The following is a 14,670-nucleotide window of genomic DNA, read 5'->3' on the forward strand; positions in this document are numbered from 1 at the left end:
TGAGGGATTTTTCGATCCTAGTAAGTTTTTATAGTGTTAATAGAGTTGCTGTCGTCGTTCGGTGGCCACGATTAGCATCTAGCTCGCTTATGATCAGTATGCGAGTAGAGGAGCTCGTTTAGCCCTTGCTGCAAGAAGAGAGGCCAGACAATCTGGGATTAGTGGCTGATAAAGCCCGAAAACTGGGATCACCGGATGTTTTTTTGTGGTTTGTGCGGATGTTGCCAAGGTTGAAGACTGCAAACGAATTGTTGAGGAGACATGGAACCACTTTGGCCAACGTAAGCATGCATGCATGCATAAACTAGATTTTTTTGTTAAACAGAAAGTATCCTTGAGCCTGTTTTGGTAAACTGAATGTTTCTCATTTGTTTTGAAGAATTAGTGGCGTAGCAAGGATTCTCGATACATTTTCGTTTAGGTTTCTGCATGTTTGAATTTTACATGATGGTGTGCACAAATATTAAAGCCTGAGCATAACTAACTGGAGTTCTAAGAATTTAGCTGTGTTGTGGCTTCACAAGACTTCTGCATGCGATGACAACAATAAGCTTCTAAGCTGCATAATTAATCATGGATTTTAGGTTCTATGCAACAGTGGATCATCTGATTAAGAATGCTGGGACTGCTGCTCCGTCTTTGCTCTTCTTCCAATGCCAAACGCATTACTTCAAATTTCTTGATCAAAAATAAAATTAAAAGCAGAAGGAACAAAGTGAAAATAACGAAGAAAATAGATACGGTTTTGAAATAGGGTTAAAAGGTTTATTTTGGTCCTCCTACCTTTTAAATTATAAAATTTTGATCCCTTAATTTTTTAAAAATTCAATTTTGATCTAAAACTTTATTTTTTTATAATAATAATAATAATAATTTATTATTATTTTAGTAGAGATTACATAGTCATCCCCCTCTCGTTTTCCAAAATTTATGGAGCTGGCTAATTAATTAAACTGCAATGGAGTGTGGTAAATTAATGGCCCGTGATTGGATTCTCTACTGGATCACTTCTTAGGCTTATATTTCTTGGTCTAGGCCCAATGTTGAATGCAGCAAATTTATTCTTATACAAAGAAAAATGAACCAAATAAACTAAAACAAACGCAGGGCTTGCTAGAGACGGAAGATCTGGAAATATATCCCTTCTGCAGTGCCACGTGGCAGCGACCCATTGCCTCTCCCAATTTCATGTGGCCATGCCAGCAAATCAACTGATACTCAAAGTTGCCAAGGCAGAAACAGAGACAGAGAAAGAGAGTTGGAGATAATCACGGAGTAGAACTGCAAACCAAGAATGGCTGGAATTGCTACTTGTGCTTTAACTCTCTCCTCAAGAAGGTAATATAAGTTGTTCTCACTTTTTGTTAGCACTTTTTTCTACTATGCAAATCCGCAGCCTTTTTATTTTTAATTTCTTCAAGAATAGGTACCATGCATGCTAATATGCTAATAAAAGTTTTCAAAAAGAAGCTGTTTTGGTTTGAAAGCTTAAGATTAAGAAGTTTTATTGTTGAATTCTAGATGTTGCCTTGATGTGTAGAACATTACAAAACAATCCCAACCTTTCTTATATTTCACTACTCCTATTTTCCACTTTGGTTTTGAAGATTCATGGGATTTTGGAAAAACATTGATTAATCCTAAGTTTTTTTTTCTTTTTTGTCCTCCTCCTTTGGGTTTCCAAGTTTCAACACTACTGCAGCTCAACTATTCAAGTGATCATGTCGCTCTTAGAGACTAAATATAGAGGAAGATTAATATTCTGTTTGTTTATAGTATATTTTTCTCAAGAGCCGAAGGAGATTTTGGACCTTTTCTTGTATTTAGTAGGTACAAAAAATTGCCTGAAATAAGTGAATGCATGAGTACATGAAAAAAAAAATTATTCAACATTTATAGAAGTGAAATAGATAATTATGAACACAGGAATAAGGGATTAAGGGTGTGATTTCAGTAATTTCGGGACATCTTGGTTGGAATTTGACACTCATCATAGAAGAACCATCCGGGGAAAACCAAAACGTTGGAGAAATTTTGGAATTAGAGCAGAAGTGAATTTTGTGAATCCAGATGAAGCAAAGAAACTTGTAACGGATGGGGGATATGCTGTGCTTGACGTACGAGACAAAACTCAATATGAACGAGCTCATATAAAATCATGCTATCATGTTCCTCTATTTATCGAGAATCAAGACAATGACTTTGGTAAAACCTCTTCCTTTGTAGTTTTCATTGCTGGTTTATGTTCTTGTTTGTTCATTCCCTTAGAATAATTTTCTGCAGGTACAATAATAAAAAGAACTGTGCACAACAATTTCTCTGGTTTGTTCTTCGGCTTGCCATTTACTAAGCTCAATGATAAATTTGTGGACTCTGTGCAGAGTCAGCTTTCACCTCAAAGTAAACTGTTAATTGTATGTCAGGAAGGATTAAGGTCAGTTATTGTTCTGCCACTGATGGCATGACCTAATAACGCAGAAGTATTTTTGAATTGGTATTTGCTCTTATGTTGGAATTTTGCTGCATATTTTTATAGTACCAGTTTGAGGGTCCTTGAATTAAGTGATTCAGAGAAGCCACAATTGTGTTTCGTGTGGAGTTCTGTTGTTTGGTTTCCCTTTTTATGATATAGATTTTTGTAGAATGCAGCTGTGTAGATAAATAGAAAGGTGTAAATTCTATCAAAGAGATTAATTCGGTGATATGTCAAGAATATATGACTTTAATATATAGATTGTTTATTTGTTAATAGCCCAGAAATGTTTAAGAGTGAGCTTTATTTCTTGGAAAGTCTGGAAGATGAAGTTCAAGATTTGATCCCACAGTTAGGTCTCCTGTAGTTCAATATCTTCAAACAAAACCATTGATAGCACAGGTGAGGAGATGTTTGATTGAAGTTGCTCTAGGAGAGGGGCGTTCGATAAGAAATTAGTAACAGGGAAAAGCGAGATGACAAAATGTTTTCTTGGTTACCTATCTTGGGGTCTGAGGATCCATCATGGCATAGAAATTAGTTTTTACTCATAATTTTATCTCTCCTTGTGTGTCTTAAGTTCTTATCCTATTATTTTCTATTGAGAGATGGTATCGCTGTTTACCAGTGTAACTTGCAACACCATATCTACTTTCTTATCGCTTCAATTTTTCATGGTTTCACTGTTTTGAACTTGCCTTGCCTGGAAACTATATGACACGACTCAGTTTCCTTTTAATGTCAAGGTCTACGGCTGCAGCCACCAAATTAGAGGCAGCTGGTTTCAAGAATGTAGCATGTGTGACATCAGGGCTTCAATCTGTAAAACCAGGTTAAAACTCTGGTGCCAACCCTTCTTTGTCAAGCAAAGCAATTATAATATATGCAAAGCAAGGGAAACGAGGGTTTTATTTTTATTTTTGTTCAGGAACATTTGATTCTGAAGGTTCTACTGAGTTGCAAGATGCTGGCAAAGCTGGTTTGATCACAATTCAAGGCAAGATCTCAGCAGTACTTGGAACTGTACTTGTCTGTAAGTCGAACAACTTGTAGAGCTTACATGATGATGTTGTTGAGCCCTTACAGCAATTCCTCCTTTCTGACTATCTAATGCGTATAGGTGCATATCTGTTCATCACCTTCTTCCCAGAGCAAGCAGAAAAGCTGCTTCAACTAGCCCCGTCGAGCTAGTCAGCTAGTCCTTGTGATCCCAAGTTTTGCAAGTGTAAACGGTGACATGATCCAGGAAATGGAGGTGCTCAATTCCAGCAGCACAATATCCTAATGAACAAGAGAGAGAAGTTAATGACATTGATTCAGGTCGGTGGTCATGTAATTTTTCTAAGATTAAGCACATTGGAAATTAAGAACCAACAATGAATTTCCAAACCTCGCGGATTTGTTCATCTACCATTCATGAACAGCTTTGATATGAAAATTAGAACGCTGGGCAGTCTTCACAAATTACAGATTGTTCTTTATTATTAAAGGAAAAGGAAAAATAACCTCAAGTTTGATGAGATGGATTGTTTATCTACCTCTCTAAATCTATATCCAGGCCTGGTGTGTATTTGAAGGTGAATTTGATAATGTGATGTAAAAAGTTTTTATAAAAAAAATTAATTGAAAATATATGAAAATAATAATTTTTTAATATTTTTAACATAGTATATTAAAATTATTAAAAAAACATTTAAAAAGTATCAACTTGATATTTTCAAGTAAAAAATAAATTCTAAAAAACATGTTATAATAGAAAAACAAACATTCAAAATAAAAGGGAAAACTCTAACAAATCATCTAATAATTGAAGATCATTAAATCCATCAAAAACTGTTGTACATTTGCTACTTCTGCCCGGTGAAAAACATCCCACAGTAAAAATGTACTCTAGCTGAGAACCAGAACAAAATTGAAGGCATGCTTTCACTTCTTATGGAAGTTACAATTTTTAACCCGCCAATGTTGCCATATCAACAGTGTCCAAGATCCCGTCTCAGCAGCAAATTCAAGACCCTCATACCAAGAAATGAATATGATTTCATATTTCATTTCACATCCCAGTACATTTATAAAACAAATTTAAATTAATATTTTTTATTGTTTTTTTATTATCTTAATGTATTCATATTAAAAAATATATTTTTTTGATATTTTTTCAAGTACAAAAAAAATAAAAAATAACTCTTATCTTAATCTCACACACAGTATATATTAGAACCAAGCATGATTGTGAACCTAAATCAACAACTACTACAGTAAAATTTCCTTTCCAAAAATTATTACAATTAGATTAGCATAGACACCGCATTTTAGGCACCAATGTCACCGGATAAATGTCCACTCCAAAGAATCAAAGTACATAGGGTTGATTCTCTGATGCCTCTATCTACTACCAAATAAGGATAAATGTCCACTCCGAATTATCAAAGTGAATCGGGTTGATTCTCTGCTGCCTCTATCTACTACCAGTCGATATACCACTGAAACAGAAACAACACGAAAAAGCTTCCAAAACCATCCTTGATTGCACCCGAAGTCATCCTCGATCGCACCACATAATCATCCATCATTTGACATCAATCACCTTGTAGGCAGTAAAGCTGTCTGACATTTCCTGAAGCTGTAGCATCATAAAGCGACGACAACTCAATATTTTACAATTGTTAGCAGAAACATCTTATAGGTTTGTTTTACTGTATATGCATTAAATGTTTTGGATACAGACAGTTTCACATTAAATAACATACAGTAACAAATGCAGAGTTGCTAAGTATTGTTAGGTTTATAATCTGTAAGGGATGAAGTGAGTATAGACAAGTATTGTTAGGTCTGGGACAAGCACTTCCCCACTTAACCCCAGGATGAGATACTTCCAATTCTAATTTTCAAACCTTTTGATGAAATTTCACATAAACCTAATTTGAACTTCAACAACATCATAATCTTATCTTCGATCCCTCGAACAGCAAGATATTCCATTCACCAAACAAACTTGATTGAAAAGTAGACCACATGACCAAAGCAAATACATTTCCTTGGACTAATAAACCGTGTAAGCGATAACACTATGAATACTGAAAAATAATAATCTATTATGTTTTATGATCAGTATCAAGGAACACATATATGTAAATGATTAGAATATCCTTGCATCATATTACAAAGACTGTTAGCATAGATGTGTAAAAAATCATATTCATGGCTAAAACTAAATGAAGGAACCAAGATGCTTATATACTTGCATCCACCTACTCATAATTGTGTGTGTGTGTGTGTGTGTGTGTGTGTGTGTCCATCTATCTGTCTGTGTAGGTCTATTCGTATATGTCAACTTTTGATTTCAGAATATTTGGGAAGTTTATAATGGTTGCATCAAACATATACATTTCTAGCATATTACTATATTAATAACAAGAATTAAGGTAATTATTACCATATAACCAGTCTTTAAATAACAGGTGGAGTGCACTTGACAATTCTCGCTTTTGATTTTCTTCAAGAGGAGCTTCCCTCAATAATTTCTTTGTCTCTCCCAAATTCTTTTGCTGGAAAAGATAAGAGGCGTTACACATAATCAAACACCAAAAACTAGCAATCGTAATATGTTGGCAAGGGGCAACCCAGGCAAAATCCAAACTCATGAACTATAAGCAGCTCTAAGAAAATACAATTGTATAGCTCTCCTATCATCTTATTATAAATGATTCTCAAGGAAAGATCATCTTGTTATAATCAGTTTGAGTGCCAGTCCACGTACATTTCTCTGCTGAGATGCCATGTAAGCCTCGGGTAATTGAAATGGGTTGTCTTTCGTTGACCCTGGGGATTCAGCTCCAAACCAATTGGGAATCTGTTAAATCAGGAAGGGGAAAATGCGTGTGAATGTTTTCATAAGTAAAATTAACCCAAAAGGAAACATGAAATTCCATGTGATGGATGTTCAAAAAGGAAGGGAAAGCGACCCCAGTCAATAATACCCAACCTCCATCCCCAAAAACCCCAGGGGAAAAAAAAAGAAATGAGACAGGTAACAACATAGAATGCAAAAGAAGTAAAAACAATAAATGATAATTTCAAATAATCTGGACATCAAACTTCACATACTTGCAGAAGATCAAATTAAAAAATGTGAGATTCAACAGAAAATGAATAGTGAAATCAACAAAGGTGTTTAAAACAAACAAACAAACACACCAATTTTCAGTAAATTAACAAGAGAATGTATAAATTATACCAGAAAGTTTGTGAATTGGTCAGGGTCTACCCGTGCAGCTGGTTCAGCTTGAAAATCAGAGACACCAGCAGGGTGAGATAATGAATCATGGGGATCAACCACTCCCAAGGCCAAAGTTTCATCCCATCTGTTGATGGTTGCGTCAATGCCTACATCAGCCATGTGCTCCTCCAACTCTGAATAAAATGTATTATATGGTGCCACCTGATTAAAATTTAACAGAATGCTTATAGTGTTAATCTTCATTAGTAATTGAAAAATATAAGGGAGAAAGGATGTTCAATTATAACCAATGAACTGCTTAATAGGATGCAAAAGTACAGAGGTTTCATTTTTTTCAATAAACAAATCACATCATAGCAGTATGCATGTGTTCAAGAGTAAGGTTAAAGAGTTCAGTTTGTGCACATCTCCCTTTTGCCGGCCCACATCTAGCAATAGCCAATACAATGAAATACCAGCAAAACACAAAAGGCTCCAGAACTAAATTAATTTAATCACCAAACTTAAAAAGAATCTAGAAAACCACATTGAGGTTCAATTATGAGTAAATTTTCTTTATGTTCAAAACCAGACATGAAAGGTAAGTGGACACTTGCATCACCAAGAAACTTATCTCCTCTGTAAGTCTGTAATTTACAATGCAGAATATTATAACAGCCATGACAGCTAACAGTTTACGGCACAAAAAGAGGATGGTCAAAAGCTCACCTGTAGCTTATGGTTATCACCAACAATTAGTGGTCGTTGATTTACCCCAAGAAAGAACACACACTCACGACAATTGGCAATGCAGACTCGTTTAGCTGCTGTAATAACATGAACTCGCTCACAATGTTCAATCCTTACAGCCTGTAAAAGACATTGAAAGACATACACATCATCATTTTTTTACCTAAAAATAACCCATAACCCTCAACATGAGTTGATGAAGGCACACGCTGCAAGGCTAATCACTCACCAAGAGTAATGGCTACTAGGAAAAGATACAGCAGTTGAAGGAATGTGGAAAGGTACGCTCTCCATACAGAATATTGACAACTATAGATTCCTTGTTAAATATTATTCACGTAAATATCAAGTGGTACATCAACACATGAAGAGTTAATAAGAACTACAGATGCTAAACGCAATAGATAATAATGCCCATACACACTTGCACGTACAATCGTAGACAGCAATGTGGTGAAAAATCAATTGCTAAGAAATTTATACCATTCAATTTCTCATTTAACAAAGGAGGTACATTTGGTGACTAAACCACAAGAGAAAGATTTCCAGCAGATATGAACACTAGGTGACTGAAACAGTCAGTACTCACAAAAACCAAGTGTTTGTTACTACCTTGCCAACAGCTCCAAGGACTATAGTAGCATCAGAGCATCCATAAATGGTAGCATATCTCAGAGGTGCTAAGATGTAAAGGATGGAATCATGACAATTCAGAACCTGCAACCACACAACACAGTTAAAATGGCCAAAAAACAATACAACCTTGAAGCAGACAAATTTAAAACCATGCTGCATAGACAAAGCAGGCAAAGAAATGTTCACCAAAACAATGGTCAAGGAAGGGCTCTTTTCTCTTCATGAGATAGTACACATGATAGCATATCAACATTGTATGGTGCAAATTGGTTCAGACAACACAAATAAATCTCAGAGAAGCCAGGCATATCCACGACCAGAGTTCATAACCAAATTCATAAAGTCAAATCCCATCAGCATTACAAGCTAATCTAAGTTTTAATGATGTGATTTGCATGTTAACATACCAAGGATTAAACCTGCCATGCATTTTAAGGGAAAAATACATGCTTTTAAGTCAAGCAGAATTGTATTGAACTAGGCTCGAAAATCTACCACATATCCTTAATGATCCCTGTTAGAAGCAATAGCTTCAAATTAAGAAATCATAAGTTCACAAAAATGCTATCTGGTTATTTTTATGAAGGAACAGAGATGGAACGATGAATATTCATTACAATGCTAACCTTTACAGAAGAAGAACCTTTAAGATCTGATGGTTGCTTTACAAATGATGACTTAGAGATCCCCTCGATAAAACATGAACCCCTAGCACTAGGTGGGGTCTTGATAGAACTTGTACAGGCATCAGTCATGGCTACATCAGAATCAGATGAATTGGCTGGCCCATTTTCTTTTGCAGAAATTCTTTCAGTAATATGTTCCAAAGCAGATGCTATATTCTGTGAAATCCAATCATGGACTTGTGTAGCAGCAGCAGGAGCGGCAGGCATGTCAGGATCTGAATTGGCAAAAAACGGGGCAGCTTGGCTTAAGGTACCTACTTCAGATCCTTTGTCACCAAATTGAAGAAGAAATCCAAGGTGCTCAAATCCTTCCATGGATAAAACCTAATAAAGTGCAGTTAAAGTAGCAAATTAAAACCAGATGAAAAAGAAACCAACAAGCAGAAAACAAATTATGAAGACACCAAGAGATCCAAGCATTAATATGCGTCGATAAACACAAGTTGACGTTAAAACATTTTCCAAATCATATTTATTCTGGAAATATACTTTCATGAAAAGAAAGTTATAATGCCTCGAGCATGCATGCAACACCTATAAATGTTCCTATTTAACCAACTATTGAGAAATATTTTTACAAACCAGAGACTCTTCTCCTTCTCCTTCGCCTTCCCCTTCTCCTTCCACAGGCTCTGCCAAAAGAGAGAGAATGTTAGCCATGTGCTTTTGTAGGTAGGACAACTGATGAGCCTCTTCATCTGCCTGTGATGGCATAAACCGGCGGTTGTTGCTACGCACAAGCTGCAATCAAAGAAACATCAATTAAAAATCAACATAAACAAGTTACAATCAAAATTTAAACACCAATTTCAGATTTTGGTTGAAGTAGACTACATTATATTCATGCAAAAACAACAAACAAAACAAAATTCAATCCATGCAATTTGGAGATTTCTCAAATTGGGACTGGTTTGCAGCATTCTAAACATCAAAGGCATCAGCAAAAGTTGACGAATCTAAGATTGCAAACTGTTAGATAACCTATCCCACATCGAATAAATAAACAATAGATGATTAATATATAAAGCTGAGAATGGACCACCCGCCACAAGGCTTGAGTCTTTTGGATGGAACTCAAACTCAACTATCTAATTTATTACAAATAAACACAATAGCGCCATAAAAAGTGAATACTAAGAGCGCTTGCTAACCATATAGTTCTACAGAATGAAGCTGTATACCAGATAGTGTACAAAACCTATCATCTAATCTCTCAAACCAGAAATTCAAAAAACAAGATCATTTTTTTTAGAATCCGAGATAAAAGGGTCAAGAATGGAATCAACATAAATTCATAACTTGCTACATGAACCCGTAGCACTAGGTGAGGTCCGGACTGTATCCTACACAAAAAAAATTTAAAAACACATTCTTGATTGCTATGATCACTATGATATGAAATGCATTAACCCTTCCTAAATGTTATCACATTATATTGTAAAATCTTTCCATCCAATTGTTCATAGACACGACAATTACATTCCTAATCAACATAATAATCTTAAAAAACACCACCATTTATAAAATTAACCAAATTAATCCCTCTAATTACAAAAACAATACCTGAAGCGGCGATAAAGCCGACAGGTAACCATCAAAAGCTGAAGTCGACGGCCAAACATCAGCAACAGAAGCGGCATCTTTATGCGTTCTCGGCAACAATTTCTTGTAAGACTGAATATATAGAAACAATATCAGATCACGCAAATCGGCGCCAGCCGAATCGACCTCATCGGGCCGGGCTTTCACAAGCGGGTCGGAATCAGAGTGCAGAACCGAAGCGAGCGTGTCGAGAATCAGCCTCGCGTGGTCGGTGGAGATCTGGAGAGAGTCAGCGAGTAAGGAAGAGTTGACTCGGTTGTGAGTAGAGAGCCGTTGTTTGAGCTGTGTAAGGGTTGGGGTCGGGTCAGGGAAGATTAGTTTGGGGATTGGTAAGAGTCCGTGCTCGAATGGCTCCCGGCGTGGGTGGATTAGGGAGCTTGGATTCGGGTTTGGAGTTGGAGTTGGAGTTGGAGCAGGATTTGTATTCGGGTCGGGCGTGGACGTTGTTTCTGTTGTCATGGTTTTCAAGAGAGAGAGAGATTAGTTCCTGGCTGTGTGTTTGGAGATCTCTGAGTAACTATGGATGGTGGTCCTGTGAGGGAAAGAAGGAGAGTGAGGGTTGAGGTTCAGTGCGGGTACTTACATGAGGAAAAGCTGCGTGGCGGGATTTTATTTGATGAATCTGACGCTAAGACAATCAGATTGTGACATGTAAGAGTTGTTATTTATTTAGTCTTTTTGAGCTTTTAGTTTTTTCAGAAAATGTGTTTTTATTAATGACTCTTTTTAAATTGTTACTAGTTTATTTACACTCGCTTCACAGTTAATTAATAATAATTTTTAAAATAATATAAAAAAATAAATATTAATATTTTAAAAATATTTTTATAAAAAACTTACATCGGACAATAATATCAAACTTATGTGCATAGATCTGACAAATCTAATATACATTATCTCAATGTTAAATATCTGATAATCATATTATTCCTCATTACTAAATTTTAAAAAACTCAAACAAATCATTATATCTTTAATTATCTTTTAATATCATACGTATCTCATAAAAAAATAATTTTACCTCAAATATATGTTTAATAAGTTTTTATTTTTTTGGTAAAGACAATCATATTATTAATTTATTACATTATTCTAATTTATTATGATTTATATCTCAGTGAGTAGTTGAAAAAAACAATAAAATATTAATCTCTTTAGTATGTCCTATAATAATAAATAAAAGCAGCTCTTTTTTTATGCAATGAAAAAGTTTTATCAGTGACTCTTTTTAAATTGCTGATGATAAATAAAAGAAGATAAAGGATTATAAGGAGTCACCAATTTCTAAGCCATTTTTTGACTATGGAGCTATAGTCTCCAGCATTTCCCATAAATTATTTGGACCTAAAATTAAAGCCTCGGATCTCTTGAAAAGTTGGCGGCCCGACAACATCAAGGATCTCTAGCTGGCCACGTTGTTTGTCGCATAAACGATGGGTTTTGTATCAGAGGCTCTGGGTCAAGTCCAGGTGAGAACTTGTGATCGGTTTGTGACTTCTAGGCCTAATCATACCCCCCAACGAGACTATACAGTACGTGCCTTAAATATGCTCCATTTCATAATAATGCTTTTTTACATCCCTCTTTTTTTTTAAAGAGATTCCTTCACAATTTGTTATCTTAATATCATATATATATTATTTTTTTCATCATCATCGGTTATTAATATTAATACCAGTATATATTTTTTATTAATAACATTAAAAATTTTCACATGACATGTACATTTTTGTCCTTTGATTTTTTTAAAAAAATCAATTTGGTCCCTGTGTTTTATATTTCTTAAAAAAATAAAATATGATATATCTATTATGAGATTTTTTTTATTTTATTTCTTTAAAAAAATTATTTCCCTTCTTTTAACCTAGAAAAAATTGAGGCAAACAATAAAAAAGAAAACAATTCATAAGAATATATAATATAATAGGAATGAATTATATCTCAAATTAATATATCAGTCTCTTGACTTTCTAATAATTTTTTTTGATTGGATTAATTGATCGTGGATTTTATTTGTTTTATCATTATTATTGATATTATTGAATTTTTATTTTCTTTAATATGATACATCTATAATTAATTTTTTGACATGGTCTATAATTTAACATGTAAGAACTTGATTGAGAAATAATGTCAAGAGCTAAATTGTATTTGCTGTAAAATATAAGGAGAAAAAAATCAATTAAGACTCTTTTTTTATATAAAAAAACTAAAACATATGAACCAGAGTAAAAACAATTAAAAAAATAAAGGATCAAAATGTATATCAACAAAGATTTTATGTTATGGAAATATGACACATGTTAATTCTTAACTATATCGGTGCATCAATTGATAAAAAAGATACAGTGAAAATGAAAATATAATTTACAAATATGATATTAAAATAATAATAATAAAATAAATCGTTGTAGAAAATCGTAATTTCGTTCATTTTCTTTATCAGAGCTAAAAGCGAAAGCTTGAAAATTCTTGGCACTACAAACACAGACGGGCGGACGGGCAATGATGTCAACATGAAAGATGTGGAGAGGGTAAAAACCGAGCGTGATAAATGTTTTATGTGACAGTTTTTGCTATTATGGTTTTTTTAAAAAATTGTTTAGATCTAAAAAAAAATATTTGATTAAAAACATTATAAAATAATTTTCTGTATGCAAAATAAATAAATAAAAAGCAAATTATTTTAATTTCTATAAAATTAATGTTTCAAATACAAGTACTCGGTGCAAAAAAAATACAAGCTATCTAATTAAGCGAATACTTTTTTTCTGATTAAATAACAGAAGCTAGCTACCATCATATCAAATAATCTTTTAAAAACATAAAGCGTAATTAATCTGGGTTAAAGTTACGGAATAAATAATTAATGATATTTCATCCCGAGTTTCATCTCCCCTCTCTTTCTTCGAGTTCTGCACAGACACCATTTTAGTGGTAGGAAAATCATCCATGTCTTTCCCCGCCATTTACATGGTCATGACTGGAAAAATTGATGGAAAAAACATAAAATTCTTAAATGACAGTGCATGCGTGGGCTTGCGAGCACTGTAAAACAGTAAAACGAGCATGGCCAGTGGTGACCAGGTAACATCTCAGCAATCGACCGATGACCTGCAGATATAGGTCAACTTCTTGCTAAGGTCACTCACTATTCGATATCAAATTAACATGTAAAAAAAAAAAACCTCGAACTAATGTACGTAGTTGATTGCTTGTTGAGCCCGCCACGCCTTTGTATCTGCCTTCCAATACAGATATGCCTCGACAAAATATGGCGGTTTCTATGAGTAAATCATGGAAAGAGCATCATCGTCGAGTAGTTTTAACGCCACTTTCCATGCAAGTCTCCATCTATTTCACTGCATTTTGAAGTTTTTGGTGCCGGGTGTGTCGGAGAATAAGCGGACGACTGGGTTTGTGATTTTTTTTCAATGTGTATTAAATATTAAATGATTCAGTTCTACCATTAGAATTTGGTTGAACTGAATCATTTACTTCAAATCTCTAGTTGCTTTAAACCTCTCATGTATTTTTGCATGTGAAAGTCACATGATTTATGCATAATTTGATCTATAGTTTTAATTTATTGGATTACTTTTTAATCTTTAAATGAATTTAACTTTCAACCAGAGAGAAAAAAATAAAAATAATTTTACAAAGTGACACAAAAATATCCATAAAAAAACAACAAAATTCTCCATAAAAATAAAAAAGAAAATTATTTTAATTTCCATTTTTGACTTTTTTTTTCTTTTTTGTATGCTATTTAATTTATCTTACGCCATCTACGTGGAACTTGCCCAGACGATCAAATTATGCTCACAATCAATCTAACAAAAAAAAATGACAGACTTAAAGTAATAAAAACTTGGAGATAAAAGGGTTTAATGTGATCAAATTATTTCTAGAGAGTTTAAATTGACCAAATTTCAACAATGAAGGAGAAATTGATGATTTTCAAAACATTAATTAAAGTTTTGAAAATTTCAAGAGATTAATTTCAATTTTTTTTAGCTCAAATAACTTAAAAGATTGAGAGATTCAACCCTTTTTATTTTTTTATCACTCAAATTTTATTTTAATTTAATCACTTCACATAAATTTTTTAGATTGAACTTGATTTTTTTTTGTTGTCTAGAAATGAAGATCCTACGATATTGAGGAAAAAATATAACATGCACTTGATGGTTAATTTTGCAAAATCATATGTATTTTTATTATCTAAAAGAATTAAAGTTTGAGGGATTCAATTCAAAAATAAATTAAAAATAAATAGGGATGGGTATAGCCAATATTCTCGT

The 14,670-nt window shown here is 33.9% G+C and overlaps 2 protein-coding genes across 2 annotated transcripts; one reads left to right on the forward strand and one right to left on the reverse strand.

The window, feature by feature from the left end:
• Positions 1-1,100: 1,100 nt before the first annotated feature.
• LOC133688200 (rhodanese-like domain-containing protein 9, chloroplastic) lies at positions 1,101-3,937 on the forward strand. The gene is made up of 6 exons (XM_062107609.1): positions 1,101-1,338; positions 1,955-2,205; positions 2,284-2,434; positions 3,220-3,305; positions 3,402-3,506; positions 3,594-3,937. The coding sequence occupies exons 1-6, from the start codon at positions 1,295-1,297 to the stop codon at positions 3,662-3,664; spliced, it is 708 nt and encodes a 235-aa protein (XP_061963593.1). The 5' UTR covers positions 1,101-1,294; the 3' UTR covers positions 3,665-3,937.
• Positions 3,938-4,660: 723 nt separating this feature from the next.
• Positions 4,661-10,960, reverse strand: LOC133689806 (uncharacterized). Its single transcript, XM_062109858.1, has 9 exons — positions 10,328-10,960; positions 9,347-9,505; positions 8,705-9,088; positions 8,055-8,159; positions 7,422-7,562; positions 6,711-6,914; positions 6,234-6,326; positions 5,910-6,021; positions 4,661-5,096 (listed from the first exon to the last, which is right to left on the reverse strand). Exons 1-9 carry the CDS (start codon positions 10,823-10,825, stop codon positions 5,053-5,055), a joined length of 1,740 nt encoding a protein of 579 aa, XP_061965842.1. The 5' UTR covers positions 10,826-10,960; the 3' UTR covers positions 4,661-5,052.
• Between the last annotated feature and the right edge of the window lie 3,710 nt (positions 10,961-14,670).

The sequence above is a fragment of the Populus nigra genome, chromosome 3, assembly GCF_951802175.1.
Source record: "Populus nigra chromosome 3, ddPopNigr1.1, whole genome shotgun sequence".
Classification (NCBI taxonomy): Eukaryota; Viridiplantae; Streptophyta; class Magnoliopsida; order Malpighiales; family Salicaceae; genus Populus; species Populus nigra.